The sequence below is a fragment of the Xenia sp. Carnegie-2017 genome, unplaced genomic scaffold (assembly GCF_021976095.1).
Source record: "Xenia sp. Carnegie-2017 unplaced genomic scaffold, XeniaSp_v1 HiC_scaffold_19, whole genome shotgun sequence".
Taxonomy (NCBI): Eukaryota; Metazoa; Cnidaria; class Anthozoa; order Malacalcyonacea; family Xeniidae; genus Xenia; species Xenia sp. Carnegie-2017.
The window spans coordinates 3,401,278-3,416,706 of NW_025813481.1; the positions used below are offsets into that span (position 1 = coordinate 3,401,278).

The window sequence follows — 15,429 nt, forward strand, 5'->3', positions numbered from 1 at the left end:
CAAACGTTTTACATAATTCCCGACACTAGCTAAGTTACATCATTTGGCAGGAAGACGTTTTACAACGAAGACAAATTTAAAAAGTAAGTTTTATCAATAAATATCGACTTAAGAAGAATTATAGGATATACAAACTACTCTAGTTTAACTTTAGAGACTTAGTAAAAACATAAATCGTTAGCCAGCATTGGAATGATAAGCCTCGTCTTAATCTATCGCCATATATTAAAGAAGGCAACTATAAAAAGTACTTTTTGCAATATTTTCCCGATCTTTCTCTTCACGTGCTAAAATCATAAGGTAAACTGACTGGAAAACAAGACCTTACCTCAAGAAACATTTTATCTGTAAGCCATAAAAATGAATTTTCTTTTTCAAAGACAATGTTGAATTAGGTTTCCATGGTGATATAAATAACCTCGATTTATTTTTGACGCTCATTAGTCTTTTTCGGTGAATTAAAAAATTGTTTTTTACTCCACCAACTCTCTTTTTTGGTTGTATTTTTATTCAGTGTGTTTTTAACACTCTATAATGTTTTCCTCTACACTTTAAGCTGTACATAATAATGACAATACCGTTGTGAACATATTTTAGATTCTAAATATTATATGGAAATTGAAGAAGTTAGTGGAAAGAAAAGCAAAGACGTCATGGACAATCTTGATCTTGACGGTAAATAAAGTTACAACAAACTAATGCTCACTGGAAGTTAATCATTCTCAAAAAAACTCTTGTCTAAAACTTAGCACATATTATTTTAGGAAATTGTTAAAGTGATGTAAATTGATGAGAATCCACTTTGTAACAGTAAATGAAAGTCGATTATTCTAATAAAAAGGGTTACCATATTCCTTTAATACACGCCTAGCCTCAATTACGTGTTCCCATCTGGTAAACGCCCCTTTCAAATGCGGTTTTTATTACAGTAATTCCATAAAAATAAGAAAATATAAAATATTTAACAATCCTATAGAAATAAAAGCTTACATTTGTTGCAATACTTTTTAATAATATTATCATTCTTAAATGTTTCATATTTATATTGCTTCAGCTTCTGAAGAAAAGAAATCTTTGCTATATCTACTAAATGATAATGACAGTGATGCTGATATTGGTATAACGTCTTCTACATCAGGACCTAGTAAGTAATGGAATTTTATATGCAAATATTTACACAAACGTAATCTTTATTGCTTTTTGAAATGTTAAGTACAAACAAGAATGAAATGTAACCATTGAGATTCGTTTATATCTTTCTTATTCACATACTTTTGTTAACGGTCAAAAATGTGAGATGTAATGAAGAGTGAATAGAACGTTGTACTGATGTTAGCTACGCTGTGTCTCACTCACAGAAAGAGATCGTTACTGTATAGAAAAAATATATTCAATCAATGACATTGAATTAAGTTATTTATTACTGTAAAAAAATGTATGATGAATGGTGAACAAAGGCTGACACCTCTCTATAATTACTGAAAGCGTTCAAATTTCTCTCGTTTTTTGCATTTGGTTTGTGTTCAGCCATTGTAGTAATGATATTTTATTTACAATGTTCGAAATAAATCAATTATTTGTAATTTACATTCTTGCCACTGAAATACGATTGCTAATTATAAATATCTTTTATCGCTTTCTTTTCTTGAGATGCTTTATTTGACATCGATTAACTTGTTATATGTAAATGTAAACAAATTTTTTATCTTTAATTTTCATATAAAACAGAAAAGATTCAGTGGCAACATGATGGTTGGTATAGCCATTTATTTTTCTAATGACTGTTTACTATTGTGATTTATGATTATTAATACACACTGTGTTAAAATCATATAAATATATAGTTGCTCTTCTTCTGTGTGAATCCTCCAACTTGTTTTGTGTGAGCGTAAACTTAATTTTATTTACATTGTTTGTTTTCATATTGGTGTAGAGAAGAAAGGACGTCGTCGTAAAGGTTGGTATAGTCATATATACAACATATTAATGACGAATATTTTTGTTTATTATGTGTCAACTTACCCTGACATTGATTTGATAAAAATGTGTGATGTGGTCTGCATTGGTCGAACAATGAGCAAAATTACTGTTGCAGCAAGGAATGTACTTCCAATGAGCAACGCTGCGTTCAAAAAAACACTCCACACCAAATGAAATATTCCTTTCATTCCAACAGTAAAAACATTTGTCATTGAAGATGGTAATGTTTGAAGAAATATTTCGCATGAGAACATTCACTATGTTGAGAGAAATATTTATCACATTCGTGTAATTAAAACAAGTTATATCAATTGTAAACAGTATGTTGCGTAAAAGAAACAATGTTGTTTTTAGTTTTTCATTCTGTTTTAGTTTTAGTTTTTCATGTAACTAATGTCATTTTTTCATACTGCAGCCTTGCAGGAAAAAGATGTGCCATTGGAAAAGCATCAACGCTTGAAGAAAGGTAGTATTGTGCGTCATTAGTACGACAATTGAATTAAAGAAATATAAATGAAAAGTTTATTGGATACTCAACATGGATATTCGTTTTTGCATGGCAGGAGAAATGACTTTAGAGATAGTGTTATCTATATTAAAAAAAAGAGACGCGCATTCATTTGTTCTCTTTTGTTTCAAATGTAGAATTGATGGAAAGAAAGATGGAACGATATAAAGAAGGTAAAGGGATCATTTAAAATTTGTTTTTCAAGAAATCAATGTTACATGTAAAAAACAATACTGTAGCGTAGCTACTTTTTCGAAAGTTTTTTTCACGTTCGTGTGTCTTCACTTTTTTACAACTTACTTGCTCTACCTTTCTACACACAAACAGAAAACTTGTGCTACACACCAATGGTTCATTCTGATATAGTACTCGAGTTTTATTGTGTCTATATTTGCAAGAAGAAATAATTACTTTTGCTTTCGATAGTGTATGAAATAAATTTTGTGCATCTTTCCCGGTTTTGTTTGAAAGGTTTTGTTCAACAATTGTTCATAGAATGAGAAAATATCTACTCAACATAAAATCTTTGATTCTAATTTAATACTTTTAAAATACACTTGAGAAAAACGACGATGTTTTTGAGAGCAAACATGTTTCGACATTAACATGTTGCTACTGCACTGACATTGACGTCAAACTTATTTTCACACCTTTTAAAATAAAATCTTTATTTTCGTTTAAAGACCCACTTCCCGAACTTTCCAAATCTATGGTAGTTTATCAATTTTCATGTGCGGGATGTAATTCCCGCTATATTGGTGAAACTTCTCGCCAATTATCTACCAGGATAAAGGAACATACTCACACAGACAAAAACTCCACTATCTACAAACATCTTCAAGCCTCTCCTTCATGTAAAAACAAATTCTCACCTTCCTGTTTTAAAATCATCGACACTGATCAATCCACTTTCTCACTCAAAATCAAGGAAGCTCTACATTAATAAAACTAATCCCGATTTAAATATCCAAGTTCACCACTACAACACTATATTTACTTTATAATAATATTTTTTGTTATAAGTTCTTAATACTTATTTTTAGAACTTATGTTATAAGTTCTTAATACTTAATACTCATTGTAATTAATTTATTCATATCATATTACGTATCATATTACTTAACACTAACCATTCTGCACTGAAGATGGCATTCTGATAATGTCGAAACATGTTTGCTCTCAAAAAAATCGTCGTTTTTCTCAAGTGATTTTTAAAATTGCTGCTAATTAGAAATTATGGTAATATTATCTACGACTTAGCACAAAATTATCATGGAAAGGTTTCCTTGTCGGATTTTCGAAATTATGAAAAGCTTACAACTTAGAAACGCAAGGCTGAACTTGATGTCGCCTTCCTTAAAGATTGCAATTCACTTGGAGTTTTTCCAAAGTTCCTTTGTTTTCCACTGCCTAATGTTGACAATCGAGATACATACCACATTCGAAAGCGTTTACTACGAACTGCGATAACGAAGAGATCTAAAGAACTACGGACACTGGATAGGGACCTGACGAACAAAACAGAAGAAATCAAAAGCTTTCTTAACCCAATTGACTGGCATATCTTGAATAAAGCCCTCAAAAAGAATGTCGACAAACAACTAAACAAAATATTTTCGACACACCGTAAGAAACTAAATAATTTGACCAAAAACAAGGCTATACCATTCACTCATAAAGACACTGTCACCAACCTATCATCTGTAAAGCTAAGTGAAGATGAACTTAACGCTCTAAAAAACGGTCTCAACTTCAGCATCAAACCTCCAAAAATCCACTCCTCCGACATTCTGGAAACATTCGAACGAATCCACTATTCATTAAGAAATAAACTTATCAAACAAGAGTAAAAACGGAACTTGGTCACTTGGCACACACGTACGTAACTTCCTACCATCCAACTCCTAAAGACCTGAAGAAACATAAAATTCTAAGGAACATTCGTAATAACAAAATCATTGTTCTTAAACCTGACAAAGGCAATGGTGTAGTCATTATGGATCGTCAGGTATACATTAACTCTTGCCTCACTATAATTAACAATTTATCTAAGCTCAAACCACTCGATCATGATTGGATTCTCAGGTTAGCAGTCCGGTAGATGCGTGAGTCGGAATCGTATAGATATAAGTAAATGATTTTTATTCGATCTAGTAAATAATAATTTTGTATAAATAACAAATGTGCAGTTTAACAGTATATCAAACGAAAATACATGAACTCACTTCTTTGCCGGTTCCTCACGATCTACATTAATTTCAATACAGGTTAGCCGATATAATAAAGTAATACAATGATGAAGCTTTCGCCCAGGTTAGCATGTGGTAACTGTCAGCTGCACTATAGACTCAAATCCCTTTTATCCCAATGAATATTGCGCGTCAAATTACGCGTCAGTTAAAACATGCATAATTAAACTCTAGTGCTAAATAATTATAAACGTGCAGTTTGTCAGCAATCCATCCTCCCCGATAAGGAAACATTACTTATCAGTTTATTTCTTCTGCTGCTTGAATCACAGCGATCTTGGTGATTGGTCTCGAGTACTCTCCTGAACTTGTTTTGACCTTTACGTTTCGTACCTTTCCATCCTCTCCCGGGTACACTTTTACTATCCGTCCTACTGCCCACTTTCCTCGTACAACATTTCCGTCAGCCACTATTACCACATCATCAACTCGCACATTTCTCTTTTCCTGATTCCATTTTTTCCTGGGGACAAGTAATGGAAATGTGCCGTTATCACTCAAGATTTCTGCTGGGTATCCCCGAATTGAGAAGAATCTTCGCAGAGTCTGGATAAATTCCATCGCTGAACAGTCGGTGGCGATTTCTAGGTGGACTGCTCGAGTATTTAGGCACGTAAAGATTACTCCGTAATGTTTCGTTCTCTTGTTTCTTCCCACTTTGACAGTCAGTGGTCCAAAGTAGTCGCATGCTGTGTAGTGGAACGGTGGGGAATGGGGTTGAAGTCGCTGTGGTGGTAAGTTGGCCATTATCTGTGATTCGGTTTTTGGGTTTGCTGCTCGACATGTGACACACTTTGCCTTGATGCTCTTTGCTAAATCGTGTGCTCAAATGATCCAATACATTCTTCTAATTTTTGCTACTGTAGTTGCCACCCCGTGGTGACCTCTTTTGTGAAACTCTTCCACTATCAATTTGGAGATTCGGTGATTATAGGGCAGGAGAGCAGGATGCTTGGTTTCGTAAGAGACTAATGAGTTATCAATTCTTCCGCCAACTCTAACAGTGCCTTCTTCATCGGTAAAAGGGCTCAGAGATCTCAATTCGTTAGAGTTCACTTGTGCACGAATCTTTGTTTGAGCTCTTTTAATCCAGAATGTCCTACTTCTTTCGAGTTCTGCCGGTGTTAAGCAATCCCCTCTTGCTGTGTCCTTCGCTGTCGACCGTACCTTTGCTAATAATGTTAACTTAGCTCTCAAAACCCAAGCAGTAACTCGTACGAGCTTTCTCCAACTTGAAAACCTTTCACTGTCAATTACGTTTACTGACGTTGTCACTGCACTTACCAATTTTGAACTTCTACATTCCTTTTCAACTTCTTTTGCATCGGGTTTTGCGTTTTCGACCGGCCATTCTTCCTTTGGCAAGTACAGGAATTCGAGATCGTTTTTCCATCTATCCGACAGCTCAACAACACGGAGACCACGGGATACATCATCTGCCACGTTCTGATCCGTTGGGATGTGTCTCCATTGAGCAGGTTGGACGTTGCTTTGTATTTCCCCGACTCGACTTGAAACAAATGGTTTGAGTCGCCTTCCATGGCTGCGGATCCACGCAAGAACAATTGCGCTGTCGGTAAACAAGACACTCTCTTTTAGTGGTATACGGAGTTCATTTTGGATGGTCTTGCATAAACGGCTGGCTAACACGGCTGCTTGTAGTTCTAATCTGGGTATTGTTAGCTCTTTCAATGGGGCGACTTGTAACTTTGCTGCAATAAGCCGTACGTTCACCACTCCAGTAGGTCCTATACTTCTCAAATATGCACATGTTCCAAATGCTTCTCGCGATGCGTCGGCAAAGGCACATAAGATCGGTGGCTCAATCATTACAACGGGACATAGACATCTTTCCAACGATATTTCGTTTAACTGATCCATCTCTTTAAAGTACGTCAACCATTTTGTTTGATCACTTTGCGATAGTTCATGGTCCCAGTCGAGTCCTTGCTGCCACAGTTCCTGCAAACCAATCTTTGCCCTTATAAGGTAAGGTGCTGCAAAGCATATTGGGTCATATATTCTAGCGACTTGGCTTAGGATCTTCCTCTTTGTGAACTTTGGCTGTTGGGTGTGGCATATTTCCACTTTTACTTTATACTTAAGCACATCCTCTTTCTTGTTCCAGGCCAGGCCGAGCACTTTTGACTCTTGTTTTCCATGAGGAACATCAATTTCATTACCATCTTGCTCGTCTTTCCTGTTCAACTCTCCGTTTGATTGCCATCCCTTCACATGAAACCCGCCATTATCAAGGATGCTGTTGATTGCTTTAGTCAACCCGATTGCTTCTTCATTTGTAGCAACTGAATCCAGAATATCGTCCATGTAAGAATTGTCCTTTATAACTTTTGCTGCTCTCGGGTTCTCTGATGCTCCTTCATCTGCAGTTTTCCGCAAGGCAACTTGGGCCATCGCTGGTGCAGGTTTGTCACCGAACGTAAGTACGTTCATAACGAAAGTGTCCGGAGGTCTATCAATCTCTAAATTCCTCTATAGGAATCGGTGTACCTGCTGGTCTTCGACAGGGATAAGGACTCGGTGGTACATCTTTGAGATGTCCGCAGTGAGGGCAACTTTATTTTCCCTAAAACGGAGAATAACTCCGAATAGAGAGTTCAGAAGATCAGGCCCCTTTTGCCAATAATCGTTCAGCTTATGTCCTCGGAACGTAGCGGACGAGTTGAAAACGATACGAACGGGGGTGCTTGTACTGTCAGGTCTTAGAACTGCATGGTGGGAGATGTAATGGACTGGTTCTTTGTATTCTTTAACTTCCTTCTCGGATAACTTTCGAGAAAACCCCATGTTTTCCATTTCTATCATCTTGTTGTTGTACGCTGCTGCTTGCGTAGGAATTTTCAATAATCGACGCTCAGTTGACTCTAGTCGTTTCAATGCCTGGATTCTGTTATCTGGTAAGTCTTGGGGGTTTTTCTTCCATGGATATGGAATCATCCACTGCTTTCCAACCTTTTTTGCAGACTGTTCAATCACTTGCTTTTCTTCTCTTTCGGATTGGCTCAATTTTTCAGCTTCACAGGTGCACGGCTTTACTGTTACTCCCATGGCTTCGGTTGTCCAAAACTCTGATAAATCAACTGCTTCTGGGTACCTCACGTGTAATACAGTTGTTGTTGCATTGTTTGACTGTCCCGTTGATGATCCGAACAGAACCCAACCGAGTGGCGATTCTCTCGCGACCACATGTTCGACTTGCTTTGTTTTACCCGTGTGCATGTATGCATGATCGATTTCAACAAGTAAGTCGACTTGGCCCTTTCCACGCTTCACCTTGTCCTTTGGTAGTCCGAGTTTTTCGATTGCATTCCTGGTATTAATTCCTTGGACATCCTCGCTGATATATGGTATTCCAACTGCAGTGATTGTGTACTTCTTTGATTCTCCGATTCTGCTTACTTGAACTTTGTAGCTCTTTGTGCAGATTGACTCTTCCTCTCCACCTATTTTTATGATGTTAACGGAGATGTCTTTCCCTTTCAGACCGAGACTCTCCGCCGTTTCGCTGCGGATTAGACTTATCTGAGCTCCAGAATCCAGAAGAACGTTGCCGCGCTTGTAGAGACCATTTGATCCGCAAATGTTAGCAGAAATCACTGGTAGGATTGAGTCGTTTAGACCAGTTACTGATGCAACCGTTGCAACTGACTTGTGCAGCAGCGGATGGTGACTGGATGTGCACTGGACTCCATTTTCATACTTGGTGCATTGCTTTCGCCTGTTGCAATTTGCTTGACGATGATCTCTACCCGCTTTCTTCAAACAGCTGAAACACACGTGATTATCTTTCGCAACTTTTATTCACTCATCAACAGACATCGCTGCCAATTTTTGACACTGATCCGGCCAATGATTTGAGTTCTTGCAGAGCCAACACTTGAATCGGTTTTTACTTTCTTCCGTGACTGTACCATTGACATGATTGACTTTGCGTCGAGTGAGAGACGTACCACTCCTGACTGGGGCTGTTGCACGCATGCGCGACTTCATCTCAATTGTCATCCAATTCATCAACGCTTTAAGGGTTGCGGGCTTTTTCTCTCTCTAAGTCTTTCGACCACACTTTTCGATCATCTGGACACATCTTTTGTTCAATTATGGATAGCATGTGGCTGTTATCCATGTCACTCGGAACCCCTACCTCTTTTAACGTGTTGAAACACCGCCTAACCAAATGAACTAAATCACAGAAACGCGCGTCTTCTCCTGTTTCTAGGGCTTTAAATTTAACGATGTCCTGCGTTATGGTGTCTGATACGTACCGAGGGTCCCCGTAAATGGAATCTAAGTATTCCCACGCTGCATCATTATCAGAACCAATACTTTTTATTAATTCAAGTGGTTTCTCTTTTAAACAAGTTCGCAGTAGTGTTATTGAATCTCGTTTTGTATATCTCGATTCAATTGCATGCTTGAAATCCGCACGAACTATTGCATATTCACGTACGTCGCCCGAAAATTTCGATAGCTTTTCCTCATTTGTTGGGCTTATTTCGGTGGGAGCGTTGACAGATTCCTCGGAAATTACCGCGTGGGAACTTTCCGCCACATTGCTCATTTCATCACCTACGCTGGTCGGGTTTTCCTCAATAACTGTTTGGCTCATATTACTTGCGCTGTCACCATTTTGCATTCCGATCATTCCAGACGAATTTTGCTCGTTTTGACTGATGTTAGTTTCTGAAATTTTCACTGAAACCAATTGTTCGATATAATATTTTGCCTCAATATCAAGTTTTAAAAATTCGTTTTGGCACTCATCTAACCAATGCTCTTCTGCTTCAAAAGCTTCATCGTTCATAATCAAATTTGTATAAAGCTCATGTTTCTCTACCACGTTGTCGAACGCTTGTTTTACTTTGACGAGATAGTCGCTTACCTCGTTTGCTGGTCTTTTATTTATACACAGATGATTCAAGGCCTTTCCCAGTCTTGTCAATGTAGACTTGGCTGCTCGGCGTTAGAGCTTAGCAGTCTTCAGTGCCTCGTCTTCGTTACTCATGGTTCAGGTTCTCCACGTGATTAATTTTTTTCTTCAGAAATCGAATGTTGTGGATTCTCAGGTTAGCAGTCCGGTAGATGCGTGAGTCGGAATCGTATAGATATAAGTAAATGATTTTTATTCGATCTAGTAAATAATAATTTTGTATAAATAACAAATGTGCAGTTTAATAGTATATCAAACCAAAATACATGAACTCACTTCTTTGCCGGGTCCTCACGATCTACATTAATTTCAATACAGGTTAGCCGATATAATAAGTAATACAATGATGAAGCTTTCGCCCAGGTTAGCATGTGGTAACTGTCAGCTGCACCACAGAATAGATATATACAGAAGCGCCACTCGATGTCGGAACCTTTGATGTTCGTGTCCGCAGCATCCGGGGAACTTTACACGGCAGCCATGTTTCCAGCCAGATAAATGCAGCCAGATCGCAATATAATATATAGTTCTACGGATGGGTTTTGGCAAATAAACCCAAATATTTCTATAGATTGGTCATTTTTTTAATATTTTTTTGTGTGGATACAGTTAACACATCAAGCTCTCAACAATTTATCATTAATTCGACGTCCGTTTTGATAAATGAGGGTTTATTCGGAATATTTACAAAGTAGATATGTATCTGACGAGATGCGTACTCGGTATATGGTTTGTCGTCAGTTTTAATTTTATCATATAAGAATTCTGCAAAGAATCTTGAAGACATTTGTTCTAACATTTGAAATCTCGGTCGTGGCTGAAACAAGTGACAAATCAAATTACCCTCCAGTTAAGTTTATATATTGCAAACAACGTTTGGCAGGACATTCGAATCACCAAAATTGTCTACCCAGGTGTTTTAAACTATCAGAAGCGATGCTGCATGGCCACTATGAAAGTCATCTGATGCCAAAATATTTTGTATTCATCACAGTTGTGACTTGTGAAGCTTGAATGACTTTTGAGCAAGTTGGAACATAAGCAGCAGCATGTTGGCCTCCACCAATAAAGTGCTTGAATAGCAATTTGTAAAACATATACTGCCATATGGTCCACATGACTTAACTTTGTTATTTCTGCCTTTTTAAATTCAATCATGAGATTATTTATATATTTGACATGGATGCTTATTGATGATGTGAGAAGTGAACGTAAAAAAGCTTCCTGAATGCTTTTGTGAATTGGATTGGTGTTGGCTTGGCACAGTTTCCCCCTGTCAAATGTTTTAAAAAAGTTTTCTGGTGTATCTGTGTTTCACCTTTTGGTAAACATTTTACTGTGTAAAGTATTACGATTTAAATAATGGCATTAAGAGTAACTATAACTGGTTTTTGTCAGAATAAGTTCTGTTTGTGACATGATTACTTACAATAAAAATTTTAATTTACTGAATGAAGTTTATGGATTTTAGCAAAAATTAAATTTTCGAGCCCTTTGTTGCAATAATTTCTCTCTGCTGGTTGATCAATGCGGTGAATCAAACATAATTCTAATCATTTTTCACATACAATTGTTGGTCACAACTCACACGTGAAGTTTGCAGCTCACACAGTTTGAAGTTTGAAGTTTGCAGGTCACAACTCACACGTGAAATTGCTGCTTGCATTTTATGATTTAGTTTAACATGTAACTGATGGAATAAACTAAACTCTGTAAATATTTAAACTTCTCTTCTGTAGATAATTTATTTCTTAGTAAATTTTGTAATTGTTTTTGAACAAAAGCACGCCCCTTGTGGAAATCAACCCCAGTTGACAAGGCCAGCGTGTCAAAATAAAGATTTTCATTCATTTTCATTCATTCATTCAAGTTTAACCAAAGAGGTAAGCTGTAGGAGCTTGACAATATGTTTGACATAATGGTAAAGTTGTTAATTTAATTGTAACAATTTATCAATAACTTCATTCTTTAAAAAATTGTAATTTCATATATTGTTTATTAAAAATAAGACAACAAAAAACATCTTTATTTGTAAGTTAATACAAATTTGACAGACATGATAGCCACAAGAACTCAATATACAATTACAAATAAAAACTTTCAATTACAATTATGCAGACAAGCTACATTGCAAATAAAAAGCCCCGATTCAAGAATCAAATATAAATTAGTTTAGTCCAAATTTTATACCAATAACGTCTTCATCTGAAGAACGTTCTTTACGCACAGTAGGTCGTTTTATCGCTTCTATCAAATCCGTTGACCATTCTAATAGGAAACTCTTTACTAGAAAATACAGAAATGGAATCACACTAAATATATTTATTACTTTTGTCCTAAATTATAAATTCTTAGGGCAACTGCCGTTCAATAAAAGAGACGTTCTAAACATGGATCTCGTATACAATTCAAGGCAAGAAACTATAAAACCCGTAAAATTATATTTGAAGAACGTATTTTACAACAAAACTGTCTCTCACCTCATATGCTTGGTATCCTATCCGATGGCATTAAAAATTTTGTCCATAAGTGAATTTAAATTCGTCAAATTTTTGAAAAACAACTCTTCATAATACGAATCTATATACATTCTGCCCAGTTTATCTGGCTGGAGTAATGGAGGACGCAAAAGATGCGCACTTGAGAACTGGGTACAAGTAGGGGACAGATTTTTCGCTGAGTGGCGCTTCTGTATATATCTATTCTGTGGCTGCACTATAGACTCAAATCCCTTTTATCCCAATGAATATTGCGCGTCAAATTACGCGTCAGTTAAAACATGCATAAATTAAACTCTAGTGCTAAATAATTATAAACGTGCAGTTTGTCAGCAATCCAATGATCCTACAATTTCCCGTGAAGCAAAGTTAGAACGACTGCTACGTAACTTAAAGAAAAAGAACTCTATTAACGAAAAATCATTTCAAGAAATGTACCCTAGAGGTTCACAGCCAGCTCGATTATATGGTTTACCTAAACTTCATAAATTAAACAATATCAATGACATACCTCCTATCAGACCTATAAATTCTTCAATCAATTCGTATAACTACAAATTAGCCAAATACCTCAGCTCTTTACTCCAACCCCTAATACCTAATGACCATTCTGCTAAAGATTCTTTTAGTTTTGTCGATGATTTTTTATCTTTTAACACTAACGCTCCACATGACAAATTCTTTATTTCTTTTGACGTTGAAAGCCTTTTTACCAACATACCACTGACCGAAACCATAGACATTGCTATTGATTTAATTTTTACCAACAACCCTACATTCAAAATGAGCAGAACAGAACTAAAACTATTTTTTAACATCACTACGGCCGAGACTCATTTTTTTATTTAACGGTAAGTACTACGACCAAATTGACGGGGTAAGTATGGGCTCACCCTTGGCACCCATTCTAGCCAACATTTTCATGGGTTTTCACGAACGAAACTGGTTAAATAACTACAGCAACAACAAACCTTTATTTTACCGCAGATACGTTGACGACATTTTTTGTATTTTTAATAACAAAGACGAAGCATTACTCTTTTACGAATACATCAACAAACAACATCAAAGCATAAACTTTACATACGAAACCGAACAAGACAATCAGTTACCCTTTCTTGACATCTTACTAACTAAATCACATGAAAGCTGTATGACCTCTACGTACCACAAACCAACATATACAGGACTACTGACTAACTTTTTTAGTTTCACACCATTAAATTACAAAATTGGACTGATACGAACACTGACCGACAGAGCACGGAAACTCAACAACACAGACATCGGCTTTCAACGTGATTTAAAGAAACTAATATTCACTCTCCAACGTAATTCTTTTCCTTTTCATTTCATCAACAACACTATACAACACTATTTGGACAACAAGAAAAGCACTGACTCATCTAACTCCACAACTAACACTAACGATATACAACAACCTGAAAATAAACGTTATTTCAAACTACCTTACATAGGTGATTACTCACGACACACACAACGCAAACTCACACAAATCATTAAACGCTACTGCACTGACATTGACGTTAAACTTATTTTCACACCTTTTAAAATAAAATCTTTATTTTCGTTTAAAGACCCACTTCCCGAACTTTCCAAATCTATGGTAGTTTATCAATTTTCATGTGCGGGATGTAATTCCCGCTATATTGGTGAAACTTCTCGCCAATTATCTACCAGGATAAAGGAACATACTCACACAGACAAAAACTCCACTATCTACAAACATCTTCAAGCCTCTCCTTCATGTAAAAACAAATTCTCACCTTCCTGTTTTAAAATCATCGACACTGATCAATCCACTTTCTCACTCAAAATCAAGGAAGCTCTACACATTAATAAAACTAATCCCGATTTAAATATCCAAGTTCACCACTACAACATTATATTTACTTTATTATAATATTTTTTGTTATAAGTTCTTAATACTTATTTTTAGAACTTATGTTATAAGTTCTTAATACTTAATACTCATTGTAATTAATTTATTCATATCATATTACGTATCATATTACTAACCATTCTGCACTGAAGATGGCATTCTGATAATGTCGAAACATGTTTGCTCTCAAAAAAATCGTCGTTTTTCTCAAGACTTTTAAAACGAAAACTAATGTTACTTTTTCACGATACAGTTGTAGATGCACTGTGGACGAGAAATCATTTATTTTATAAAGGTAATGAATGAAATAGCTTGCTTATATCAAGTCAAATTTTGACTCTGAGGATGACTATAGCTAAAGTTGTCGAACGTCAGTCAACAACAACAAAAACAGTCCTTCTCAGGACTATACCAACCTGGACGATCTACATTTACAAACATTGGTACAGCCATTTATTGTACTAATGACTGATTTATGATTTTTAATACGCGCTATGTTAATAGCTATACCTAAAGTCATAAATAGGATGACTTGGATAACTTTTTTTACTCATATAGTGGCCGAGTTTTTAGCTACGTCTTCACTTTGGAATTATTATTTTATATTCAGGTTTATGGATTTATTCTATTTAAAAAATTATTTGAATGAATGATTGTAATTTCTTTTATAGAAGCTGTAAAGTCTACCAATGTGGTTGCTCAAGATGAGGTTCATGTCACCCACGAGGATGCAGCAGCAAACCTGGCCCAAGATGATGAGATTATTGCTCAAGATGAGTCGAAAATCAACGGTGCTGGTAATTTATTGCTTCATTTAAATTAAAAACACATTAATTTGTATTGTTTTGTTGATCGGGCCGATTGAAAAATAAAAATTTTGCGGGCTGAAAATTTCATATCATGCGACTTGTAACATGTTTTAATAATTAATCAAATTTAGGGTTGACTGTCAATCTTACAAAATCGAACAAAAATTTGACAAAAGAGATAAATGATGTGCATGGAATCCAAACATTGAAATCGAGGGAATTTTGGTCGCCATCGTCCATTGAAGCACCCTTTCGGCTTCTTTCAAATATCGAAATACCACATAATGGAAATCAGAATGGTGGAACATCTCACGGTACGATAACACTGATTTGTCTGAAGGATGGTGTTTACTCCGCCTTGACATGCGCACATGTTGCTTGTGCCACTGACCACCAGCAGACATTTCTTGACGGAGAGCGAGCGGTATCAATCAGCAAAGCTGTACAAACCTAGAATAAACACGATGAAAACAAGTATGTGTACACACCGTCTAAGAGTGAGTGTAAGGCAGAAATTGGATCTTCTCATCGACA

At 36.2% G+C, this 15,429-nt stretch overlaps 2 protein-coding genes and 1 long non-coding RNA gene across 3 annotated transcripts in view; 2 read left to right on the forward strand and 1 right to left on the reverse strand.

Moving 5' to 3' along the window:
- Window positions 1-4,099, forward strand: part of LOC124437985 — a 92,259-nt gene extending 88,160 nt beyond the window's left edge. Inside the window, exons 3-9 of the mRNA XM_046987992.1 lie at window positions 598-675; window positions 1,055-1,144; window positions 1,729-1,752; window positions 1,934-1,957; window positions 2,396-2,446; window positions 2,626-2,661; window positions 3,749-4,099. Coding sequence (XP_046843948.1) covers window positions 598-675; window positions 1,055-1,144; window positions 1,729-1,752; window positions 1,934-1,957; window positions 2,396-2,446; window positions 2,626-2,661; window positions 3,749-3,813 — 368 coding nt within the window. The 3' untranslated portion in view covers window positions 3,814-4,099. The remainder of the gene's footprint in view (window positions 1-597; window positions 676-1,054; window positions 1,145-1,728; window positions 1,753-1,933; window positions 1,958-2,395; window positions 2,447-2,625; window positions 2,662-3,748) is intronic.
- LOC124437978 overlaps window positions 1-15,429 on the forward strand; it is an 18,368-nt gene continuing 2,939 nt past the window's right edge. Inside the window, exon 1 of the mRNA XM_046987983.1 lies at window positions 1-83. The gene's annotated coding sequence lies outside the window, so the exon portion shown is untranslated. The remainder of the gene's footprint in view (window positions 84-15,429) is intronic.
- Window positions 11,595-12,288, reverse strand: LOC124437988. The gene is made up of 2 exons (XR_006945924.1): window positions 12,166-12,288; window positions 11,595-11,971 (listed from the first exon to the last, which is right to left on the reverse strand). It is a non-coding gene; the product is annotated as an uncharacterized LOC124437988 (long non-coding RNA).